Source organism: Garra rufa, chromosome 16 (assembly GCF_049309525.1).
Source record: "Garra rufa chromosome 16, GarRuf1.0, whole genome shotgun sequence".
NCBI classification, from domain to species: Eukaryota; Metazoa; Chordata; class Actinopteri; order Cypriniformes; family Cyprinidae; genus Garra; species Garra rufa.
The window spans coordinates 29,591,705-29,617,631 of record NC_133376.1 but is presented as its reverse complement, the minus strand read 5'-3'; the positions used below and the strand labels follow the sequence as shown (position 1 = coordinate 29,617,631).

The 25,927-nt window shown below is 34.0% G+C and overlaps 1 protein-coding gene across 4 annotated transcripts in view; it reads left to right on the top strand.

Moving 5' to 3' along the window:
• Positions 1–1,229: 1,229 nt before the first annotated feature.
• The window catches only part of LOC141287931 (teneurin-3), a 137,221-nt gene continuing 112,523 nt past the window's right edge, over positions 1,230–25,927 (top strand). For 2 of the 4 annotated variants that reach the window (XM_073820035.1, XM_073820034.1), the window contains exons 1-2: positions 1,230–1,509; positions 8,122–8,382. In XM_073820035.1, the coding sequence (XP_073676136.1) occupies positions 1,230–1,509; positions 8,122–8,382 (541 nt within the window). The remainder of the gene's footprint in view (positions 1,510–8,121; positions 8,383–25,927) is intronic. The other 2 variants (XM_073820037.1, XM_073820036.1) reach the window with 1 other exon arrangement.

The following is a 25,927-nucleotide window of genomic DNA, read 5'->3' as shown; positions in this document are numbered from 1 at the left end:
AACACAAACAAAGATTTTTAACTCAAACCGTTGCAGTCTATCAGTTATTTAATGGCAGTCAATGGTTACAAAATCTTTAAGAGTAAAAAAACAGTAGTGTATATATGTATATAAGCAGTGGGACATTTAAATAATGAAAACGAGGAATTAGGGAGAATCGGTAAAGTATGAATAATTTATTGCTATTGTGTAAATAATATGAAATTATGTAATCCATAAAAAAGTAACTGTAGACTGATAAGTTTTTTTAAATGTAATTTAATTTAATTAAAATCCTTATTATGTAATCCAGATTAAATGTAATCAGTTACTATATATACACTCACTAACAGATTTATTATAAAATTTAGTACAATATATACACATATAATATAATATAATATAATATAATATAATATAATATAATATAATATAATAGTATTTTTTATAATCTATTTTGGGACAAAACGAAAAAAAATCAATACTTTTTAGAATATGATTATGTAATCCAGATTACATGTAATCAGTTACTATATATACACTCAGATTTATTCAGTACAATTCAGTACAATATCACATATAATATCACATATAATATAATATAATATAATATAATATAACATAATAGTATTTTTTATAATCTATTTTGGGACAAAAACATAAAAAAAAACATTAATTTTTGGAATCTGATTACATAATATAGATTACATGTAATTTCAATGCAATATACACATATAATATAATATAATTAATGAATATATTAAATCATGTTTTTATAATTTATTTTGGGACAAAAACATTTCTTAAAGTTTCATTTTTATATTGTCCTTAATAGATAAATATTATGAATATAAAAGCAAAAAAGCAGGTACTTACAAACCTCAAGAGATTAATTATATGCTTTAACAGTGTTATCAGGAAAAACTAGTCGCTGTGCGCCCTCTTACTTTGTCTTAGTGACTAATTGTTCTTTGAAGGCTGTACAAGGAACGTGATGAACTAAGCAGGAGCGACATCTCACCAGAGCTTTGTTTCAGTATCCTACTTGTCTTCTCTTCATCTTTTGTTGCCTTCTTTACCTATTTTTTCTCTCTCTAACCAATGTTTCTTTGTGTCTCTAAGCAGGTGGGAGTGGAACTTCGAGTGGAGAAAGAGGCGTAGAGACAGACCGTCAGCTGGAAAGAAGCAAACCAGAACAGACAGCAGCAAGAGAGAAGCGTAGAAGAGGAGGAACACAGCATGAATGTAGCATGGAGGTGAAGGAGCGTCGGCCTTACTGCTCTCTCTCTCGGAGCAGGAGAGAACGAGGGAGAGACTGGGAGAGGGAAGGAGACAGAGAGGAGGGGGAGGGCTACAGGGAGGGTCCCGGTATCCGCCGTCACACCGGCTCATCCTCCGTCCTTACCCAGAAGTCCTATAGCTCCAGTGAGACGCTGAAGGCCTTTGATCAACACCCATCCACCCAGGGGCTTTATGGGCATCGCATGCCAGACATGGTGCCAAGGGACACTGAGGAATACAGAGCTCCAGGTAAGTGCTCTTTAACATTCACCATATGGACAGGAGACTCTGGAGTCCTTCAGGCTTGCAAATGTGATGTTTTTTAAACCAACAAGGAAAAGAAAAACAGACTTTCGAAATGCTAAAAACAAAACATAAAAAAGAAAAGCAGTATACAGCGCTAAACTGAATAAACATGTATCTATAGACATATACACTACCAGTCAAAAGTTTGTGAACAGTAAGATTGGTAATGTTTTTTGAAGTCTCTTCTGCTCAGAAAGCCTGTTTATTTGATCTAAAGTACAGCAAAGACTATAAAATTTTGATTGACTGTTTGAATTTGAATATATTTTAAAATGTCATTTATTCCTTTGATTTCAAAGCTGAATTTTTAGCATCATTGGAGTAATGATGCTAAAAATTCAGCTATAAAAATCAAAGGAATAAATGACATTTTAAAATATATTCAAATTCAAACAGTCATTTTAAATAGTAAAAATATTTCAAAATTTGATCGTCTTTGCTGTACTTTGGATCAAATAAACACAGGCTTTTATTATTATTACTATAATTATGTTGAAAACAGCTGAGTAGAATTTTTTCAGTTTTTTTCAGCATTTAGCATTTATCTAAAATAAAAAATATTTTGTAACATTATATATTCTATAATTTCTTTCAAAAAAAATATATATGTAGATTTTAGTCACAATCATACATTACATTTTTAAAAATATTTTCAAATAGAAAGCAGTTATTTTAAATAGTAAAAATATTTCACAATATTATATATTTCACAATATCTTTAAAATACATAAAAAAATCTCACAGTTAAAGAACGTTTGATTTCTATAATTTCCAAAAAAAAAAAAAAAAAAAATATATATATATATATATATATATATATATATATATATATATATAATATATATAAAAAAAAAAAAATATATATATATATATATATATATATACTGACTCCAAGCTTTTGAATGATATAGTGTATAATGTTACAAAAGCTTTTTATTTCAGATAAATGTTGATCTTTGGATCTTTCTATTTATCAAAGATCAAAGATTTATCAAAAAATACTCAACAGTTTTAAATATTGTTAATAATAATAATTATAATTATAAAATGTTTCTTGAACAGCAATTCAGCATATTAGAATGATTTCTGAAGGATCATGTGACACTGAAGACTGGAGTAATAATGCTGAAAATGTAGCTTTGATCACAAGAATAAATTACATTTTAAAATATATTCAAATAGAAGTAGTTATTTTAAATAGTAAAAATATTTCACAATATTACTGTTTTTCCTGTATTTTGGATCAAATAAATGCCGGCTTGGCGAGCAGAAGAGATTTCTCTAAAAACATAAAAAAATCTTACAGTTCAAAAACTTTTGACTGATAGTGTATACACTCTAGAAAAAAATATTTTATGGTCATAAAAATAATTTTGCATCAAAAAGTTCAGTAATGTTACATAAAGTTTGCCTAAATTGGAAATGCAATGAAATTCACAAAAAAAAACAGCCATTATAAAAATAATAATTATTCTAATAATAAATAAATAATTTTAATTAAAGAACTTAAAACAAGCAGATTTTTAAATGTGCATTTTTTTTTTCTATTCAATAAAACAGTGTTTTTCAACCTTTTTTGAGCCAAGGTACATTTTTAATTGAAAAAAAAATCACAAGGCACAGGCACACCAACAATCGAAACTGTAAAAAAATTTTAACTCTGTAGCCTATATTAACAATATACAGCCATTCTTATCGAAGTGTCTTGAACAGGAATCAAATAAACACAAAGAAAAAAGTATTTTATCTTTCATATTTCTTCTACTTTTAAATAAAAAGTGCAATTAACAATATACAGTCATTCTTATTTAGGTGTCTTGAATAGGAATCAAATAAACACAATGAAAACAGTTTTTTGATCTTTCATATTTCTACCTACTCAGTGTGAAACCTGGGCCTAGTTTCCTAGTTTCCAAAATATGTTTTAGACCAATTAGGTGAAATTGAATAATTTTCCACGGCACACCTGACGATCTCTCACGGCACACTAGTGTACCACGGCACAGTGGTTGAAAAACACTGCAATAAAACACATATATTGACGTACAGGCATTATTTCTACAATAAATCAAGAACTTGAATATTTTTATGGTTGCAAAATTGTTACCAGATATGCATGCTTTTTTTTTTTACAGCAGCTATGTACAATATAACACAGGGAGCTAATTTTTTATAACTCTTAAAGGAACTACTTTGCAGACCATTTACTGTTCTATAAACACTTTTTATTTCCCAAATCAATACAGACTGATCGTATGGGTTGCAAGCAGCAATTTAACAGCTGTGTTGCACTGTGATCCAACACCTACTTTTTATTTCCTCAATATCTTGAATACCTTTTATATACTGTAGACCAAAGCCACAATAGTAGAGGTAGTTTTTTGCAAAGCACTGAATATCTAGAAATGTAAGCCCTTTGATTAAAATTTAATTAGTTTAATTTACTAAGTTACATATATTATTTCAGCCTGTCATTGAGGCAGTCTAAATGAACGTAGTTTAAATGAGCACAGAGCAGTTAGTCAAAACACTTTAGTTAGACAGCTGCATTCAGGTTGAGCACCTTCATTTTGATATTTAATAAAACCCAGCAGACATTCATTTGCTGATTATTCACAAACTATTCAAAATATTTTATAAATATTTGATGGTTTATCATGATGAGACACTTTTTAAGTGGAAGGGTAGGATACTGCTCATTCAAATTTAATTTCATTAGAAATACACTTCGTTGGGTAATTGTGCTTTATAGTGCGCTCCATAACCTTAGGCTGTTACACTTAGGGGGACGTCTTTAATTAGCAGCCGTGTTTGTGCCTGATCGTCACAAAAGCCGAAGGAGAGAAATCTCGCCTGTGTTCGTGTTCCGTCATTTTATTTTAATCACAGCCCAGCTAAATCATGGCAGTTTGCCCTGCATTGGCTTCCGCTATTTGCCGTATTTCAAAATGTGTGTTTCAGATAATGCCCTCATGTGGTAATTAATGTCAGCACTTGTGTTGAGTTATTTTGTTTCGTATCTATGAGTGTACTCATAATTTAAATTCTGGTGTATTCGTTTTCATGTGTCACCTACTCCATGGGCTTTTAGTCATAAAGCACTCAGCATATGCTAGCAGGTACAAGAATGTGGTTTTAAAAGCAGAGCGGAAGAAGCAGAGGGGTGGTGAGTCTCAAGGTGAATTTCAATCTGAAGTGGAACAGTTTCTATTTTGCCCTGTGTAGTAAATCCTCAGATTTTCTTGTGTCGGAAGAGGTAGAGCTTACCCACGTTCAGATTCAGACAAACAGATATTCAGCTACTGAAACAGAAAAGAAGATCAGTAAAAGAGAAAAGCGTAATTCAGTAAGTACGATACAGCAAATAATGCGCACTGTTAGGAATCAAAAAAACACAAAACCAGTGTTAAGTAGTTTGGGTATATTTGTAGCAATAGCCCAAGATATATTGCATGGGTGAAAATGATCCATTTTTCTTTTATGCCAAAAATCATTAGGATATTAAGTAAAGATCATGTTCTATGAAGATATTTTGTGAATTTCCTACTGTAAATATATTCAAAGTTAATTTTTGATTAGTAATATGCATTGCTAAGAACTTCATTTGGACAACTTTAAAGGCGATTTTCTCAATATTTAGATTTTTTTGCACCCTTAGATTTCAGATTTTTAAATAGTTGTATCTTGGCCAAATATTGTCCTATCCTAACAAACCATACATCAATGGAAAGCTTTATTCAGCTTTCTCAATGTCAAAAAAGTAACCCTTATGACCAGAGTCACAAATATCAATTAATTATAAATTAATTAATTAAAAAATGCTAATGTTCTGTATTTAATAAATAAATAAGCGGACTAGGCTTTTTTGTTAGGCTCTTTGTGCCGTACAAAGTTTTCTCCTATTTTTTTAATGAACAGAAATGAAAACATGAAAACAGTTTAACAGAAATGTTAATGAAAAATCTGAAAGTACATTTTTGATGCAGATTTACAACACTCCCCGACTCCAAATAAACATAATTTTAAATCTCAAAAGGTGCCCATAGTTCTGTAATCAATATTATATTTCAGTCTAACAAAACTGTTTTCATTTGGACATCTCTAAAGGCGATTTTTATCAATATTTAGATTTTTTTGCACCCTCAGATTCCAGATTTTCAAATAGTTGTATCTTGGCCAATATTGTCCAATCCTAACAAACCATACATCAATGGAAAGCTTTATTCAGCTTTCAGATGATATATAAATCTCAATTTCAGAAAATTAACCCTTATGACTGATTTTGTGGCCTTTTTGTTAAGCTCTTTGTGCCATACAAAGATTTCTCCTATTTTTTAATGAACAGAAATGTTAATGAAAAAACTGAAAGTACATTTTTTGATGCAGTTTTAAAACAAACACTTCCAAACTTTAACTAAAAATAATTTGAAATCTCAAAGGTGCCCATTATTATGTAATCAATATTATGTTTCAGCCTACCAAAACCGTCTTCATTTGGACAACTTTAAATGCGATTTTCTCAATATTTTGATTTTTTTGCACCCTCAGATATTCAAGTAGTTGTATCTCAGCCAATATTGTCCTATCCTAACAAGCCATACATCAATGGAAAGCTTTATTCAGCTTTCAGATGATATATAAATCTAAATTTAAAAAAAAATAACCCTTATGACTGATTTTGTGGGCCAGAGTCACAAACATCAATGAATTATAAAATACATTTGTGTGCAAATTAAACAATGCTAATGTTCTCAATTTAATAAACAAATAAGCAGAGTAGGCTTTTTTGTTAGGCTCTTTGTGCCATACAAAGTTCCCTCCTATTTTTAATAAACAGAAATGAAAACATTAAAATAATATAACAGAAATGTTAATGAAAAACCTGGAAGTACATTTTTGATGCAGTTTTAAAACAAACACTCCCCAACTTTAACTAAACATAATTTGAAATCTCAAAGGTGCCCATAATTATGTAATCAATATTACATTTCAGTCTAAAAAAACTGTTTTCATTTGGACGTCTCTAAAGGCGATTTTATCAGTATTTAGATTTTTTTGCACTCTCAGATTTTCAAGTAGTTGTATCTCAGCCAATATTGTCCAATCCTAACAAACCATACATCAATGGAAAGCTTTATTCAGCTTTCAGATGATATATAAATCTCAATTTCAGAAAATTAACCCTTATGACTGATTTTGTGGCCAGAGTCACAAACATCAATGAATTATAAAATACATTTGTGTGCAAATTAAAAAAAATGCTAATGTTCTCCATTTAATAAACAAATAAGCAGACTAGGCTTTTTTGTTAAGCTCTTTGTGCCATACAAAGCTTTCTCCTATTTTTTAATGAACAGAAATGTTAATGAAAAAACTGAAAGTACATTTTTGATGCAGTTTTAAACCAAACACTCCCCAACTCCAACTAGACATAATTTTAAATCTTAAAAGGTGCCCATAATTATGTAATCAATATTATGTTTCAGCCTACCAAAACTGTCTTTATTTGGACAACTTTAAATGCGATTTTCTCAATATTTAGATTTTTTGCACCCTCAGATTTTAGATTTTCAAATGGTTGTATCTTGGCCAAATATCGTCCTATCCTAACAAACCATCCATCAATGGAAAGCTTTATTAAGCTTTCAGACAATATACCAATCTAAATTTAAAAAAATTAACCCTTATGACTGAAGTTGTGGCCAGGGTCACAAACATCAATGAATTATAAAATAAGTTTGTGTGCAAATGAAAAAAAAATGCTAATGTTCTCCATTTAATAAACAAACAAGCAGACTAGGCTTTTTTGTTAGGTTCTTTATGCCATACAGTTTCCTCCTATTTTTTAATGAACAGAAACGAAAACAGTTTAACAGAAATGCAAATGAAAAATCTGAACGTACATTTTTGATCCAATTTTTAAACAAACACTCCTTAACTACAACTAAACATAATTTTAAATCCCAAAAGGTATGTAATCAATATTATATTTCAGTCTACCAAAACTGTTTAAATTATACTGTTTATTAGTTTCGCTTGGTTTGTCATTTAAAATGTATTGATAAGGTTAATTCTTTTGAACAAAGAGTATTCACTGTTATCTAAACTCATTTTTCTCTGTGAAAAGGTGACAATAAAAACGTATCAAGCAAAATAGGTTTTCAAAACAAAGAGGTTTTCTCTTTTTAATTTGTCTAGTTTTTCTCTATTCAAAGTTTGTGCTTTATTGAATACTTTTCTTCATCAAATCAATCTTTGTATTGCTAGGGTGAACAAAAACACATACACAAACATCTTCGAAATAAATTAAAAATGATTTACAGTATATTCATTCCTGAAATTAACAAACATGAACTTGAAATGGTTGTTGCAACATCTGTTTATTTAAAAGCTTTAAATATTTTAATATAAAAGTGTATATTCTGCAAGAGTTTGAATGCAAGTTTAAATAATTAAATAGTGTGTGCGTGTGTTTTCTGCAAGTTCACAGTTATTTTGTTTACTACTTTTTATGTGCTTGCTCTCTGTATTAAGTATGCACTTTGAATCTTCCAGGCCAGAGTCTGTCACTGAGGCAGCTTGGGATATGCGGACCTGCTCCTCGTCGTGGTCTGAGCTTCTGCGCTGAGACGGGACTCAGTCATCATACACAGCTCAGCGGAGCAGACCCTATCCAGAACGTGGGGGGCATTTCTCCTGACTGCGCCATGCTGTGGGTTAAAGCACATCGACGGGACTCGCAACTGTCTAGCCGGTCCAACTCTGCTTTAACGCTCACAGACACAGAGCAGGACAACAAATCGGATCAGGAGAACGGTAAGTCCACTTGTGTTTCATTAATGTTGGTGACGTGTAACTGTGAAAATGTAAAAACACCCCTGAGCAAGGCAAGGCAAGTCACCTTGAGTCACTCAAGGGCAAGGATGTAATTGGTTAGAGCTAACAATCGGTGACCAATGAGTGGTTGAGGTGACAGTATTAATGGATCGACTGGTTGCAATTGCAGCCTAAGGGCCACGGTGGGAGTTATAGACATTTCGGAGAAAATAACATAATTTCCTGAAGCATATGAGCAAACGGTGCAGAGAACGGCTAGACGCTTCCTCTGGGCCTGTGCCGAATCGTAGATGGCTTTGTTAAAGTCACTCATATTCGTGTGCGGATCCACAGGGTGTTGCTGGGACTGCGAACAAACGCTACAGCGGATGAAGAGAGGCCCACTGGTTTGAAGTGCAAATTGGTGTGCGTTGGAAACCTTAATGCCTTACGGATTAGGGAGTGCGTTTGAAAAGGGAAATTGTCTATATATGAGATACATGCATGTCAAAGCACATACATCTGTATTTTAATTACTTTTTTTTCTAAGGAAGCATAAATATATATTTTTTTTCTGTGGGGAGCATGGTGGACTGATTTGGATGAAGTTTATTTACTGTTGTGCTGTTGTTTTGATGGATGTACTAAAATAGAGTTACTGCAGCAAAGTTTTAAAATGGTTTATTCTGCCATGCAGTGACAATATGGGTATTTGTTGCAGAAAATGTTGATTTAAAAAAGGAAAATGACAAAATAGGCAAGTGTAATCCTACTCATTGTAGACTAAACATTTCAAATGGAGGATCTGTAGTGACTCGTGTTCAGCATTCACTGCATTGATCAAAGGAAACCGCATGTGAAATGCACACGCTCAATTTACATGTCACATTAGACACTATTTACTGCTGCTGCCTCCTCGTTTGGTGTGATATAATGTATAATATAATGCAGGAATTCACTCTTGAGTAGCTCTTGTCAGACTATGGTTTAGAATATGTACACATTTGTGACTAAAGGATAAACCAAGTGATACGTCTCTATTTAAGTTCACTAACATTTAATGTTTAGACTTTAGACTTAAGTGTACTTTTAGAGTACACTTTGAAAATCTGGGATGTAAAATCTCATTTAAGAGTGGAAATAAAAGCTTTAGATTTAGAATTCTATTATAAAATAAATATAAAACATAAAATATTTACAAGTCAAAAAAACAACATGTTTACCGAACCCATATTTTAAAGGTCAAAATACATATATTTATATATTTATATGTCATAATTTATATATTTCTATGGTTTTACAGTATTTAAGACGCCCAAATTCATATATCTATATATTTCTGTGTCAAAATGGATGTATTTCTAAGGTTTCAAATTATGTAAAAGGTCAAATTAATAGGATATGTTTCTAATTTTGCATTATTTCTAGGTCAAAAAGCAAATTTGTGACACTGATCATTGTGTTTAATATATTTCTAGGGTTTCACAGTATGTAAAATGTCAGAATTCATATATTTATATATTTCTGTGTCAAAATTGATATATTTCTAGGGTTTCACAGTAAAAAGTCAAAATTAATATATTTATATATTTCTATGTCAAAATTGATATATTTCTAGGGTTTCACAGTATGTAAAAAGTCAAAATTAATATGTTTCTATATTTCTGTGTCAAAATGTATATATTTCTAGGGTTTCACAGTATGTAAAAGGTCTAAATTTATATATTTCTATATTTCTGTGTCAAAATTGCTATATTTCTAGGGTTTCAAACCATAGAAATATATACATTTTGACATAGAAATATATAAAAATATATGAATTTTGAATTTTGTTCATGCATAGATTGCAAGGCTCTCAAATCTCCATATATAATTTTGCATTATTTCTAGGTCAAAAAGCAAATTTGTGACACTGATCATTGTGTTTAATATATTTCTAGGGTTTCACAGTATGTAAAATGTCAGAATTCATATATTTATATATTTCTGTGTCAAAATTGATATATTTCTAGGGTTTCACAGTATGTAAAAAGCCAAAATTAATATATGTATATATTTCTGTGTCAAAATTGATATATTTCTAGGGTTTCACAGTATGTAAAAAGCCAAAATTAATATATGTATATATTTCTGTGTCAAAATTGATATATTTCTAGGGTTTCACAGTATGTAAAAAGTCAAAATTAATATATTTATATATTTCTATGTCAAAATTGATATATTTCTAGGGTTTCACAGTATGTAAAAAGCCAAATTTATATATTTCTATATTTCTGTGTCAAAATTGCTATATTTCTAGGGTTCAAACCATAGAAATATATACATTTTGACATAGAAATATATAAAAATATATGAATTTTGAATTTTGTTCATGCATAGATTGCAAGGCTCTCAATCTCCATATGTGACATGTGAAGAGTTTACATATCGAAACAGCCAAAATGCATTTTGTTTTCACGATTAGATCTGTAAATAAATAAATAATTTAAAATATATCATAATTAATAACACATTTATTTGTTTATGTATTTATTTATAGACAATTTCCAAAAATATAAGGGACCATAACACTTTATGGGAGCATTTACAAAATATTATGTAATTATTCATATATATTATAAATTAATAAGAACATATTTATTTATTGCTTATATAGGATAAATAAATAAATATTATATATTATACATATTATATATTATTATATACTATTACATATTATATATATATATATATATATATATATATATATATATATATATATATATATATATATATATATATATAATTTGTAATAAAAAATAATTGTATTTTATTAGAAAAATGAAAAAAAATTGACTGCTAGTCTCAAACTTTTGTAGCCTGCTGTGTGTGAAATGTATTCCTTTTGTAGGGAACTTGCGTGTAAGACTACAAAATAGCCTTGTGTTTTTAAAAATACTCTGACAGACGTTATATAGAATGTTTTATTCAGACATGTAGGTGAGCAGTAGTATTTGACCAGCATATTCCAAGCTATTTTTCTTCTTCTACTTCGCTGTGGATTAGGTCTGGGACTTGGTCCGTTTGAGTCAAAATATAATGATGTAGCTGAGAGCGGGCTGTCTGCTTCACAGCACTCCATTAAGAGAATGAGGTCAAGTTTCTCTGCACAGTCGTTCAGCTTCTGTATCTCTCCCTATCTTTCCCGAAATCTCTCCAGTCTGCTATGCAAAATACGCTAAAGCTGTGTTATATTGCACTGTGCTCTATGTATCCAGTCTCCTCCAGAGGGACTAGTCATTATTATATAAAGTTATAGACGACTCTAGAGAGCGACTACGGTTATTTATTAGTCAGTCAGGCGTTAAAATGTAAAAAGGGCATTTTTCATCAATGATTAGTCTACATTTTGTACAGTCAGTTTTTGATATATTTGTAGGGTTTCACAGTATGTGGTCCTAGGGTAGAGCAACCCTTTTAAACTTTTAGTGGTTACATAATTCTACAAATATTTTACTAAAAATGAGATGATAAAAATGTCTTTGTAAATTTGATGCAAACAGATTTATTTGTAGGGTCTCTGTAACTCTAACTGTAGGCCCCTCTCTCTGAAGGATTCATGCAAATGTGAGACGCTGCGTGATTTACTGTAATAATTAAGCTGCACTTTTAAAGGTGTGGGATGAGTTACCACAGAGACCTCATTGAGGCTGACTATAAATTGTTTTAAAGCATGTCTTTGGCAACCCATATAAAGCAAGGTCTGAATTTCAGTGTATATTTTTACCATTTACCTATTACAAATGCATCCACATAGATAAACAAAAGAAAATCAGTCCTTTTTAAATTACCACTATGAATGAATCAGTACCCCATTAGATTTTTCCCCTGTGTTTGACAGCATAAACCCAATCGCTCTCATTAAAATCAACAAAGATGACTGCACCTTAACAGTGTTGACTGCACAGCATGCCGTTGCAACGCTCTTATGTTGCATTGCATTGCACCGTTTGCTTGCGGTATATACACAGTGTTGCACGGCACCTTTGAAAAGAAAGCAGCAGCAGGAAAAATGCTGTGGGGAATGCTCTCGGGTGAAAAGCGCTACTTAAAACATCATCCTTTTAGCACACCTGTTACCCTTCTATCTCCATCTCTCTCTAAAATAATCTACAATGATATTTCTCTGCCTTGTGTATAAGGTTTTGCCTTTGTTTGCCATGAATGAAATAAACAGGCTGTATGCAGATTCGTATTTAATAGATTATCTATCTTCATTACTCATTTAGCAGCAATGACCCCTTTCTCAGATGTTTTCATCTGCTGTGATTTTCAGTGCATTCTGTCAGCTTCTGACATTTTGATTGTCCTTTACTGTCTGTGTAAGTAATTATTAAAAGTCAGTTTGTAACTGCAAGGTTGAGCACATGATTGCATCACACTGAGAAAAAAAACTCAAAGAAAAAAAGACCATAATGCTTTATGGGAGTGTTTACAGAATAGTATATACACTGCCATTCAGAAGTCTGTAAGATTTTAAATTAAATGTTTTTAAAGAAGTTTATGCTCATCAAGGCTGCATTTATTTGTTCAAAAATACAGAAAAAAACTGTAGTATTGTAATATATTATTGCAATTTCTAATACTGGTTTGCTATTTTAATATACTTTAAAATATACTTTATTTCTGTGATGCAGCGCTGAATTTTCATCAGCTATTACTCCAGTCTTCAATACGTTGATTTATTATCAGTGTTGAAACAGTTGTATTATTTTTGAATATTGTTTTGGAACTTGTGATACTTTTTTTCAGGATTCTTTGATGAATAAAAAGTTAAAAAGAACAGCATTTATGTAAAATAGAAATATTTTCTGACAATGTAAGTTTTTACTATCACTTTTTATCCATTTAACACACCCTTGCTGAATAAAAGTATCCATTTCTTTTAAAAAAGATGGTTTTGAATGGTGGTGTATTGTAACACAAAATGTTCTATCTAGTTCTTTTTAACTTTTCATTCATCAAAGTATCCGGGACAAAAAGTATCTCATGTCCCAAAAAATATTAAGCAGCAACATTGATTATAAATCAGCATATTAGAATGATTTCTGAAAGATCATGTGACACCGAAGACTGGAAAAATGATGCTGAATATTCAGCATTGCTTCACAGGAATAAATTATATTTTAAAGTATATTAAAACAGAAAACGGTTACTGTAAATTGCAATAATATTTCACAAAATTAACATTTTCCTGTAGTTTTGATCAAATAAATGCAGCCTTGATAAGCATAAAAAACTACTACTAATTTCAAACTTTTATTCATATATATTATAAATAATTCATATATATTATAAATAAATAAGTAAATAGAACATATTTATTTAATGCTTAATAAGGATGTTTCAAATTCTCTATAAATAAATACATTTATCATGATTTATTATATATTTTAAATTATTTACAGATCTAATCATGAAAACGAAATGCATTTTGGCTGTTTGGATATGTAAACTCCACCATGTCACATATGCAGATTCAGGAGCCTTGTAATCCATGCGTGAACAAGCAATCACGGACGAGACACATGGACTGAGCAATCTCAAAACTCAAATACTAATGGGGCAAATCATAGTTTGGATTTAGATCTATTTTGCACATATGTGTGTGGCCAGTATGTGAGTGAAATGTGCACATGCCCAACTGGATACCAACTGATCAAGAAGTGACCAAGTATGAATACTCGTGTGTGGGTACTTCTCCTGTTCACAGTGAATAAATCCGTCCTCATAAAAGGCATTTAAAGGGAAAGTTCACCCAAAAATTCAAAGTGTCATGTTGTATTACTATTTTTCCTCTAAAGAACAAAAAAACAAGATATTTTGAATAATGTAGAATTCTAAATCAGAGCCATATAGATTTGGAATGAATTTTCAATTTTGGGTGAACTATTCCTTTAAGTAGGCAATCCACCTCTCGTTTGACATAAATATAACCCCTGTAGTGGGTCATATATCAGAATCTGTTTTAGCTATAAACCATATTCATTGCTGGTATCATTTAAGATGATCCATTTTTAATGAAGCGCTTGAAGATATATCGCACAGTCTGAGATCCGGCGGCTCAGGGAACATCCAAACAAGGCTCCTTTCAAAATAGGCAATAAAACAATATATCAGCATGGTTGCTGCTGTGAATATGGACGATTGTTTGCTTTCTCTAAGCTTTAACTAGATGTTCATGTGAAAGTGTTTCTTTTTGGTATTCATTCGGATCTTGTACTTCATACAAACTTGTTATTTTCATCCAGGAAGAAGTAAGAAGTTCTTGCTCTGAATAAACGCTTTATTATCAGACAAGGCGAGTCACTGAGTTGAGAGATTATATTCATGACTAAGTGAACATGTGTGCATATTTAAGGGAGCTATAATGGGAATTAATTAAGGTTGGAGGAGACTTACTTATTAAGTGAACCTTCAAGCAAGACCTCCCACATGCAAAAAAAATGTCATCAAAACAGTACAAGCCAGGTTTTCTTAAAGTTAGAAGTAGTTTTTTTCCTTGAAGGAACTTTAGCTAATTTGTATTCCTGTAAGGGATGTTCGAAGCCTCTACAGTCTGGCCAAGAAAGACATCGTGACAAAAGTCATCACTGTGAACAAAAGTTAGAGAAGCTCTTCGTTTGGCCAGGAAATAGCCTGGAAACCCAGCTGCCCCCTGCTTTTGTCTGGCCTGGTTGCTATTATCAGAGGATAAATGACCCCTATCAGGATCTTCAGTGCCTGTGAAACTTCCTCTCTATCTTTCTTTTTTCTCTTCCCTGTGCGTGTGGGTGTTTGCACTGTGTTTTCAACATGAGAGGAGTGTGTGTATATATATATAGGCTCCGTGTGTGTATATGTTCTCACCCCCTAAGGCCAATGAAGGATGCGGTCTCAGTTCTTAAACATCATTATAAGATCAGAGAGGAATCTCTGATCTTATAATGATGTTTAAGATCTGAGACCGCATTTCCCTTGCGTACTCTAATATCTGCTTCACATTTCCATTTAGCGCATTGATGGGGAATCCGTTGCTAATGCACGCTATCTGTATCAACTATAGAGATTTCGACTGGTGGGAAATCACTCTATTGAAATGCATATCATAACAGACTACCAGGAAAAACTTCTTCGCACTCCCAGAGGGGAAGCCAGAAGCAGGTTTGGGTATGTCTGTCCCTCACCCGTCGGCAGAATGCTTAACCAACCATCTGTCACGTCTGCGAGCATTTCCCCGCCTCTCTTTATGACATCAAGGTGTTTGCTCCATTGATCATTGCAGACACCAAGGCCAGCTTGTTTTCCATATGCATTTCCACTTTTCCACAACAATGCCCAGAATGTCCAGGAGTGAACAACCATCTGTGGCAGCTTAGAGATTGAATGAGTCTCTTTTGCGACGTAAAAAAAAAATTGGATACAAACTCAACTTGGCCAGCGAGCCATTCAAGTGTAGTTTTCGCAGGGTTCTTTCTTTTTTTCTGTAGACAACTTCAAACGGAAAGGCTGATGAGGCCTGTGTTTGATGCATTCTCATTACTCTGGGTGGCAGGAGAGTTCGGTCTGATGGTCTAAGTACAGAGTGATACATGCGAAACGGGTCACCCAGAGTGCTATTGCGGCTTTAGCTTCATAAGCAGCACAAGGACTGATAGAGATAATTACTATGTGTCAAATTGTCTTTTTGTCTGTTCTGCTTTTTCTATTACGGTTCAGCAAGAGGGCTTCGCCTTAAAGGTTACAGTCTACAGCTATATATAATGCAATTGATCGGCTTATAGCAGGATTAGGTTTTGATGGCCTAAAAAAAAGATGCCGTGCTTGTGCGATTCTTCAAAAGGTCTTTTCTGTATCCCACAGCACAGATGGAGGGTGTCTTTATCTGGGCTTTAGGGGTTTTGGAAAGTGTTGCTCTCAATTATAAATACAATATTGTTTTGGAATCAATTTGAGAAATTGACTTGGACCTTTTTTGGTGTTTCTAATTGTCCAACTGTGAGCCTAGATGGCTGTGTTTTATGAAGAGGGGAGAAGTCTTCAAACGCTGCCATGAAAATAAAAGATTTTGTGTTTTTTTTGCCATTTTGTGATACTGATAAAAGGAACTGGAGCAGTGGAGAGAAAACAAAAATGGCATTTGTTATAAAACACAAGCAACATTTTCTTATGTTCCGCTATTTAAAAGAAAAATAAGAAGGAAATTAGCATTGCATTTCAAGCACAAACAAGAAATAGTTGTCAAGTTTAAAGCATTAAATTAAAAATAGAAATCAAGCAAGCATACAGAGAATTTTTTATCTGTCTTCAGGAGCATCAGTTTGAACAAAATGTGACCTGGAACCACAAAAAAATAAAAAAAATAATTAAATTGGGATTTATACATCATCTAAAAGCTGGATAAATAAGCTTTCCTTTGATGTATGGGTGGGATGGGATGGGATAGGACAGGACAATATTTGGATGAGATACAGCTATTTGAAAATCTGGAATCTGAGGGTGCAAATAAATTGAGAAAATCACCTTTAAAGTTGTCCAAATGAAGTTCTTAGCAATGAATTTTACTAATCACCCAGGACCACAAAACCAGTCATAAGGGTCATTTTTTTTAAATTAAGATTTATATGTCATCTAAAAGCTAAATAGATAAGATTTCCATTGATGTATAGATGGGATGGGATAGGATAGGACAATATTTGGCCAAGATACAACTATTTGAAAATCTGGAATCTGAGGGTGCAAGAAAACACCACAAACCACAAAACCAGTCATAAGGGTAATTTTTTTTTCATCTAAAGGCTGAATGAATAAGCCTTTCATTGATGTAAAGATGGGATAGGATAGGACAATATTTGGCTGAGATACACTTATAAAAACTAAGTTTTGATATATTTAAAGTTGGAAATCTACTAAAGATCTTCATGAAACATGATCTTTACTTAATATCCTAATGATTTTTGGCATAAAAGAAACATTTTGACCCATACAATGTACTTTTGGCTATTGCTACAAATATAACCATGCTACTTAAGACTGGTTTTGTGGTCCAGGGTCACAAATTAGATGGCATATTTAGTTAGTATGGACTCAGATATGAAAAAAAAGCCTTCAGATTATTGTAAGGTACAAGGGTGAGTGTTTCCTGAAAACATTACTAATCATACTTTTAAAATAATCTTAATTTATGCTGTACTGTATGCTATTTTATGATGAAGCAGCATTTCCCCTCCCATTTTAGCACACTCATTATAAAGTACAACTTAAGGGCATCATTACAGGGCCGTCAGGCCTAAAGGTGCTGGACTAAGGCCAAAAATTGTCAAATAGTTAGTCTCCTTAGCATGCTACACATGGAAATTGCATGTTATGTTGTTGAGACAATTAAAGCTATGTTATTAAATCATTACTGAACAGAAATAATAAGGAAAGGAGGTGATGTGAGGCCAAGTATGGTGAGCCATACTAGGAATTTGTGCTCTGCATTTAACCCATCCAAGTGCACACACACACAGTAGTGAACACACACCCGGAGCAGTGGGCAGCCATTGCTGTGGCGCCCGGGGAGCAGTTGGGGAGCTCAAGGGACTCACCTCAGTCGTGGTATTGAGGGTGAAAAGAGTGCTGGTTATTCACTCCCCCCACCTACAATCCCTGCCGGACCTGAGACTCGAACCTGCAACCTTTAGGTTACAAGTCCGACTCTCTAACCATTAGGCCACGGTTGCCCCCATAAGTAGGGCTTTGTTAAAAAATATTAAGGGTCAACACAAATTACTGTACTTAAAGGGGTCCTATTATGCTTTTTCACTTTTTGAATTTTAGCCAGTGTGTGGTGTGTATGTTTGGGCATAAAGAAACATCTACAAAGTTACAAATCTCAAAGTCCACTCCAAAAGGAGATATTTAGTTTTTAAAAAAATCCCTTTTCAAGAACTACAACGAACAGCTCTTTTGGACTACAACGTTTGTTTTCTGGATGTTATGATGTCACGACACGGTCCATTAGAATATCATTCAAATAAATCCCGCCTACAGAAATTCGAATCATTGGTGGAGGGACGAGGTGGGGGATTCGCGATGTAGAATGGACAGCCGCTTCTGGGATGCTTCAGCAAGCCGCATGGCAGCTCGCATAAACGCGAGCATTGCTAAATTGTCCGCGGTAGCCGTGTCAGAGCCGCGCCATTGACGTGTGCGGTATAGAGGGTCGAAACACATGCAGAGCAATGGCTGACGTAAACACAAACATTGACTAGAGTGACGATCATCGGTGGCTGCATCGGAGCCGCGCTGTAGACGTGTGCAGTGTGTGCTAAGAGATTTATTCATCCTACAGTGTAGATAGCTTCACTAGCCTTACACTGGAGCTGGTTACAGGCATGTAAATAATTAAATAAATTAGCACAATAATGATAATATAATGTTTCGGCGATCTCGCAGGCTGACGATAGGACCAACACTACTGTAGCGCATTATTTATTCACCCTCCATGCATCCTAGGTGTATATGACTTCCCTCTTTCAGACGAATGCAATCGAAGTTATATTAAAAATAATCCTGGCACTCCCAAGCTTTAGAACGGCATAGAAAAGTGTTTCTTTCCATCAGTCTAAAACAAGTCGATCCATAATAAAAAAACTAATTACATGCCAGTAAAACTAATTACATGTCAGTAAAAGCCTCCTTTAGTGATCTGATGTGTTTTTGTAAAAAACATATCCATATTTAAAATATAAGAATCACTTTAATCTATCTTGCACAGTTGTACACGCACCTAGCTGCGTTGGGAAGGGGCATGGCAGTACTGAAACGCCATCTAAGCTGTTCGCCAATCGCAATGCAGTGGGACAGCTAACCAATCACAATTTGTTTTTCTAACTACAACAGACTTTGTAAAAAGGGTATAATAGGACCCCCAGACTTAGCTTCCTATCAATTGTTACATGGATCTTTTTAGAGTTTCTGAAGGTCTTGCATTTTCTCCTTGTTTTGTTGGACTTAGGGCCAGTTTGTGCCAAGTCAACCAGTTTTGTGGCGTTAAAATAGTACTGTCAGGATTTACTAAAGACGCACAGTGAAGAATTAGCACAGAAAAAGCATGGACACAGTTATTTTTGCACCTGACCTTATTGAATATGCATTTGTAGGAGTTTCCCTTTCAGACGAAAAATTTGTATTAAAATGATTTACATTTGCACTCGTCAAATTACTGGTATCTGTGCCATTATTTAACGCGCAAAAAAGCATGTCTTAAAGCAGGTGGTAATTGCGCTGGTCATTATGGAAATGATCTGGCTGCATCTGTGATCTTTAATGTGTGCATTGTCAGTAAATCACACACAGAATTTTATCCTGCCATCGGCACTTTTATGGAATTGCACTCTAACGCTAATTTGCCCTGTTTAGTAAAATTTAAAGGCATAGTTCACCCAAAAATTAAAATTGACTACATGCATGACTTTATTTCTTGTGCAGATCGCAAATTAAGATATTCTAAAGAATGTTAAAAAGCAGAAGTTTTGGTTAGCATTGACTCACCATCATTTACTTACCCTCATTTTATTTATTTCTTCTGTGGAACACAAAAGAAAATTTTCAGGCTGTTTCTTTCTTTCTTTTTTCTTCTATTTTTACAAAAAAAAGTGAATTGTCCTACTTTTATTCACAACATGTGAGTAAGTAAAGACTTTTGTGGTTGAATTATCACCACTGTTGTAGTTAGACATCATTAGTTCTTATCCCCAATTAAAGTAGGCCTACATAAGATTCTATTTTGTTGTCTATAGCAATATGATTTTTTATTCTTGAATGTAGTGTACAAGGGCTTTGTGATAACCAAAATATATTAATATTCTTTATTTGGTGCCTGTTGTCTTTGATAAACTATAAAGCATAAATATCCATTTAAGTACATTTTTACTTACAACTTAGAAAACAATGCTTTTGGGAAACTCAATCTTTTGTTGAGAATGAGATTAAGTATACTTTACGTTCTGCTAACGTTCTACCTGCTGTTTGGGGAAACTCAGCCAAGGTCAGTTAAAAAGCCCGTCTGAATGTTCAACCGCTCAGTCAATCACACTTTCACTCAAGCACGTACTAATTGCTTGTGTAATTCCTATTTGTCTAATAGAAGCTACATATTTTGTCCCCCCTAAGAATTGCATGGGATTGCATGTGATTGCAGAGTGAGAACATCAGCTTTGTTCTTAGGGCAGATTAATATTTTGGTAGCCCACCACATCACTCTCTATCCAGCATGTCAATAATCGTCTCTCACTTCAACAAGTGCAAACATTCATCCGCACCAAACAAGTGGAGATTCAAGGTTTTGAATCTCCCATCACAGACGAAGTTGTGAGAAAAGAATTCGGACTCATCTTATGGTGTTATACAAAATCTATCATTCTTTCTCTTTCTTGCGAATAAAAGCTTCCACCCACTCTCACTCTGGGATGTGAAATCTGGCGCTCACCACCTGAATAAGTAACGTGCGCAAACCAGCCTGCCAAGACCAATCATCCAAACTCTGATTTACGGCGAGAGGAATTTGTTTATTCTTTTGTATAAACAGTTTAGATCTATTAATAACCTTATGTGTTATTGTAGGGGCACAGTTTATTTATTCATATTTGATTGCACGCTAATTACAATATTCATCCACTTTTCCATTCTATTGAGACCTGGTCTCCTTTCTATTTATTTATTTATTTCTTAAACCGCCAACAACACAACAGGCTTTAAATGTCCCCACCCACCCATGTTTCGGTCTATTGGGTGCTTTTCGTCCTGTAAGATATTGATTTTTGACTCTGTGTGTGAGGTGAACGTATGCAGGTCAGGACCTCTGCTGCCCACTTCATAGGACGCCGAGATAAATCGAGGAAGTTGGGGGTCACAGCTCATTCACCCTCTCCATATCCTTTTATTGCGCCCCTCATAGTGGAATTGGATATGGAGGTCAAGGGTCTTCCGTGGCACTCGTCACCCGTCTCGGACTCAGGCCATTGGTTCTTTCATCCCGGATTAAAAAACCGAGACAATTTCGAGACTCGACAGTGAATCGACTTCAGAACAGTCCCTTAAATCACATTAAATGTTGAAGGCACCAGCATTACATTATTTTCACGTCATTCACAATGTAATTTGGGTTCGCTGCAGCAAGGCAACTCTCAGAAAAGGCTCTTTTCATCCATCATTTCGAATCCATAAATGTCCATTATCTCGAGATGACACTGTTGGATAACAAACTAATGACGGTGGTGTGATCTTCCTGCTCTAGCCGCAGCCTATTCTTGATCCCTGCCAGCGTGTGGCTCAAAATGCCATCTGGATGTTGTTTGATTGCAATGTGGCTTTCAGTGGCGCCTGATTGGATATGGCTACGCTTCTTGTTCAAGTAAGGTTCACTTTATGTTTAATTTTACCCAGAGCTGGTTCATTTACTCAAACTAATTATTTCTTCACTTATCCTCCAGACTGTTAAAAGTAGTTGATGCTTTGAAGCAAATAAGGTTACAGCTGTGTAAAATGGATATTAGAGCAGGTGCCTTTGGTTTCTTTCCAAATTTTGTCAGTCTAATTCCGTGAAGATGGTGTTGCAACTTTGTTTAGAGACTTCAAGTAAATTCTTTCGTCTGTTAAACAATCAGGCAGCTGTACAGTTGTCTGGAAATTGGGAGCAGTATCTGCCAGATCTTTGGCACTAATGATGGGCTCGGGCCCAACTTGGCAGTGCAAACACCAGAAAACCACAAATCACAATTTTGAGGCTGTGTTGAGCAACATTCAGATTGACATGCTTTTGTTTTGCTTGGTGGCGTGCTCCATTCTGAAGCACGATTCTCTTCAGAATTCTGCCACCGTAATATAACAGATGGTTTTGAACAAATGCAGCAAAATATCAACAGTCTGAAGTATAACAAGGCCATGTATCAAAATCCATATTCATTTACATTTGCATCTGCATTTATATTCTTAGCAGAAACTTTCAGACTAAAAAGACTTTAGAAGTCATTTTGTCAATGTCAATGTCGTTTTTCTCTTCCCAGCTTAAAGGAATAGTTCACCAAAAAATCTAAATTCTTTCATGAAAACTCACCCTCATGTCATTCCAAACTTCTTCTTGTGGAGCAGAAGAGAATATATTTTGTAAAACATTTTAGTGTTGTTTTGTCTACTCAGCGAAAGTCAGTGGGGTCCAATGTTGTACAGTGATGGTGCCAGGGACGATGAATAAGGGGAGGACCCCGGCGACAGCCGAACTGCTCCTAGCAATTATTTTGATCAAACAATTAAATATACAGTATGTATATGTTTTTGTAATTTTGCGCCTGAAACATCATACGATTGACATTACCTAAGAAGTTAAAGTAAGTAGGCTACATTAGAAAACGCCACGCTTTCAAGGGCGCACATTTAATACATGGGTGGAATGTAGTCGCACACCAGACACCGAACAGTTAATATAGAAGTTCATTTCAGGAATTAACAAATTTGCATCGATGAGTTTGAAGATGGTGTTTGACAAAACAGAAAAAAGGGAACGAGAAAGCACAATCTATGGCTATTATTAGCTCCTTATATAAAGCAGATGGACATAAAAAGGTTTTGCTGAAAGATACACAATCTTCCAGCCTGAAGTACTTCGGTTTATGTCCCCACCAATGTCAACAACAAACCTACGCCCTTGGATGGTGCATTCAGTGTATGGAAAAAAAAATATTATGACTAAAAAGAAAGCAACTTATACAATTTTGGACAGACATGAGTGCAAAATACAAGTTACGCTATCAGTGAAACGTTTCTTAATATTATTATCAAATATGAATAATAATATTTTAATAAGATTATTTATATTATCTATCAAATTTCTTAAAGTTTGACATTTTTTACTGATTTTGGCCAAAGACTATAGAAATATAAAGATTGTTTACTCCTATACTCATGAATGAGAGAAACTGCAATGCGCAATATGGCAGAATAGTGCATGCACATTGGCTGTTCTTGCCTGGAAAATTAGCTTTTTTATTGCTATTTGAGCTTAAGAAATAACAATTAATGGGGCAGTTCATTTCAGATTTTGTTGCTGATTTGAAATATGTAATTTAATTGTGAATTCAGTGAGCCATTTCCCCCCCCATTCATTTACTGTAGATAGGGCTTGGTCTTGTATGAGCTGCATGGAGGCGTTGCAAATATGCCTGCCGAGTGAACTGCCTGGACTTTCTTTGAAAGGGACTTTGTTTTGGCCCATAAAGTATCTTAGAAGGCAGCACAAACAGTCTTCCTTTAGTGAGGCTTATGATGCTTTAAAGAGGTCATAAACTGAGAAATCAAAATTACATTGATCTTTTGACATGCAGTGACATGCGGAAGTTTGGGAACCCCTTACAGAATTTGTGAAAATGTGACTAATTTTAACAAAATAAGAGAGATCATACTAAATGCATGTTTTTTTTTATTTAGTACTGTCCTGAGTAAAATAGTGTACAAAAAAAAGATGTTTACATATACTGCCCTCCAAAGGCAGAGTGCAGTAACTACGCCAACACTGAAACTGAAAAAAATGCCTTTAAAGTCTTTACAGCAGCTAGTCAAACATGTTGAAATACTGTTGAAAAAAATTCGTTTCTCTGAAACAAGACACAATTGAACCAGGAGACTTTGCCACAAGACAAAACAGTTGTCACAAAGTCCATTTTAAGCCTTAACTCAATTTTGACCAAATGTGTAGTTACTGCGCTTTGCCTTTGGAGGGCAGTATTGTCCACAAGACAAAAAAAATAGTTGGAATTATTAAAATACCCCCTTTAAAAGTTTGGGAACCCTTGGTTCTTAATACTGTGTGTGGTTACCTGGATGATCTATGACTGTTTTTTGTTTTGTTTTGTGATGGTTGTTCATGAGTCCCTTGTTTGTTCTAAACAGTTAAACTGAGCACTGTTCTTCAAAAATCCTCCAGGTCCTGCAGATTCTTTAGTTTTCCAGCATCTTTTGCATATTTGAACCCTTTCCAGCAGTGACTGTATAGGAGGTTATTGTACTATAAAAAACATTCTGTAAGTTTCACAACTCAAAACGTTCTTGTTAGTCTAAAAATAGCTTATATTGAAGTCAATCTGTATTCAGCTTAATATACTTTATGACGTAATAGTATGGCTAAACACCGCCTCTGCAGAAGAATATCAACGCCTGCTTCTACATCAATGCTTGTTTAGCCCCGCCCACCAATTCACGCATGTAGTGTAAATAACGAGAGAGACAAAAGAGAGAGTCTTCCTTCTGATCCCAACATTACAAAAGAGTGGATGAAGTTTTTTTTAATGAATTTCAGGACCGCGTCAGTATGATCTTGGTCCTTGGTACAAACAAGGCACAAATCGATGCAGGATTTTTAGAAAGTTTGAAACTAAAAGACAATCCTGATGACAGTAATGTTGCAACACACAAGTGTGAGTAGCTGTTTTAATTATATGGTCACTATTGCTTTGTCTCTTATTGCAGATCGTTTGATATGTACTGAGTATTTATGCGTTTTTAACCTAAATCACAGCAGTGTCCATTTATGAAGGTTGTAAGCTGTCAAACATACCAACAAAGTCTACAATCCAACAAGCATATTCAAACAGAGTGTTCTGATGAGGGGGGCCAAAGCAGGATATAAAATAGCCTATTACTTCTAAATTATGATGTATTTTTATGTAAATAATATATTGACAACATTGTAAGTGGACCTCAGAGAACAATACAAAAAAAACAAACAAACAAAAAGGCAGTTGATGACCCCTTTAAAATGCTGTCTAGGTAAACACCAGGTGTTGTACTGTAAAAGCTTACATGTTAAATCCACTTTTGCTCAGTTATTACATGAGTGATGAATGTGAATGGTAGAGGTGAATGGGCTTTCAGTTTACACAAATAATAACAAGTAGCTGTCGGCTCCATTGAATAGCAGCACATTGCTGCCCGGGTCATTTACCAATCTGTGCCGAATGAGGATTTTTGGTACTTTTTAGTAGAGGTGTGCCACACAACCCTGGTATTAGTTGGATTGTTCACTTTCTGTATTACTTTCAAAACTCATTGAAGGACAGTTTGTGGTGTTGTGGGATGTTTCTTGTCTTTAAAGCCAGAGTGGTATTGCCGTTTGGGACTTCATTAAATTTGCTTTATGGTGGATTTGTTTTCCTCTCTCTGCTGTGTGACATACAGATTTTGCCATGGCTGAGCTTCGCTCACAAATATAGCAGCACGCTGCATTAATCTATCCCAGCAAGTTTTTCTGTTTTATAGAGTATGCAAATGCACAATAAACAAACAAAGCAGCAAAACAAAACAAAACTGACAAAAAGCAGTACAGGAAGTACTTTCAAACACTGACAGATTGTCTAACACGTCAAGCTTCTTAAAAGCTTTCAAAGCCTCTGTTTTTTGGTCACAGTGAATCAGGTAAAAATAGATCTTGAACAGGTTGCCATGAGGTGACATAACTGTAATTATATGGCATAGTCCATCAGCCACTTAA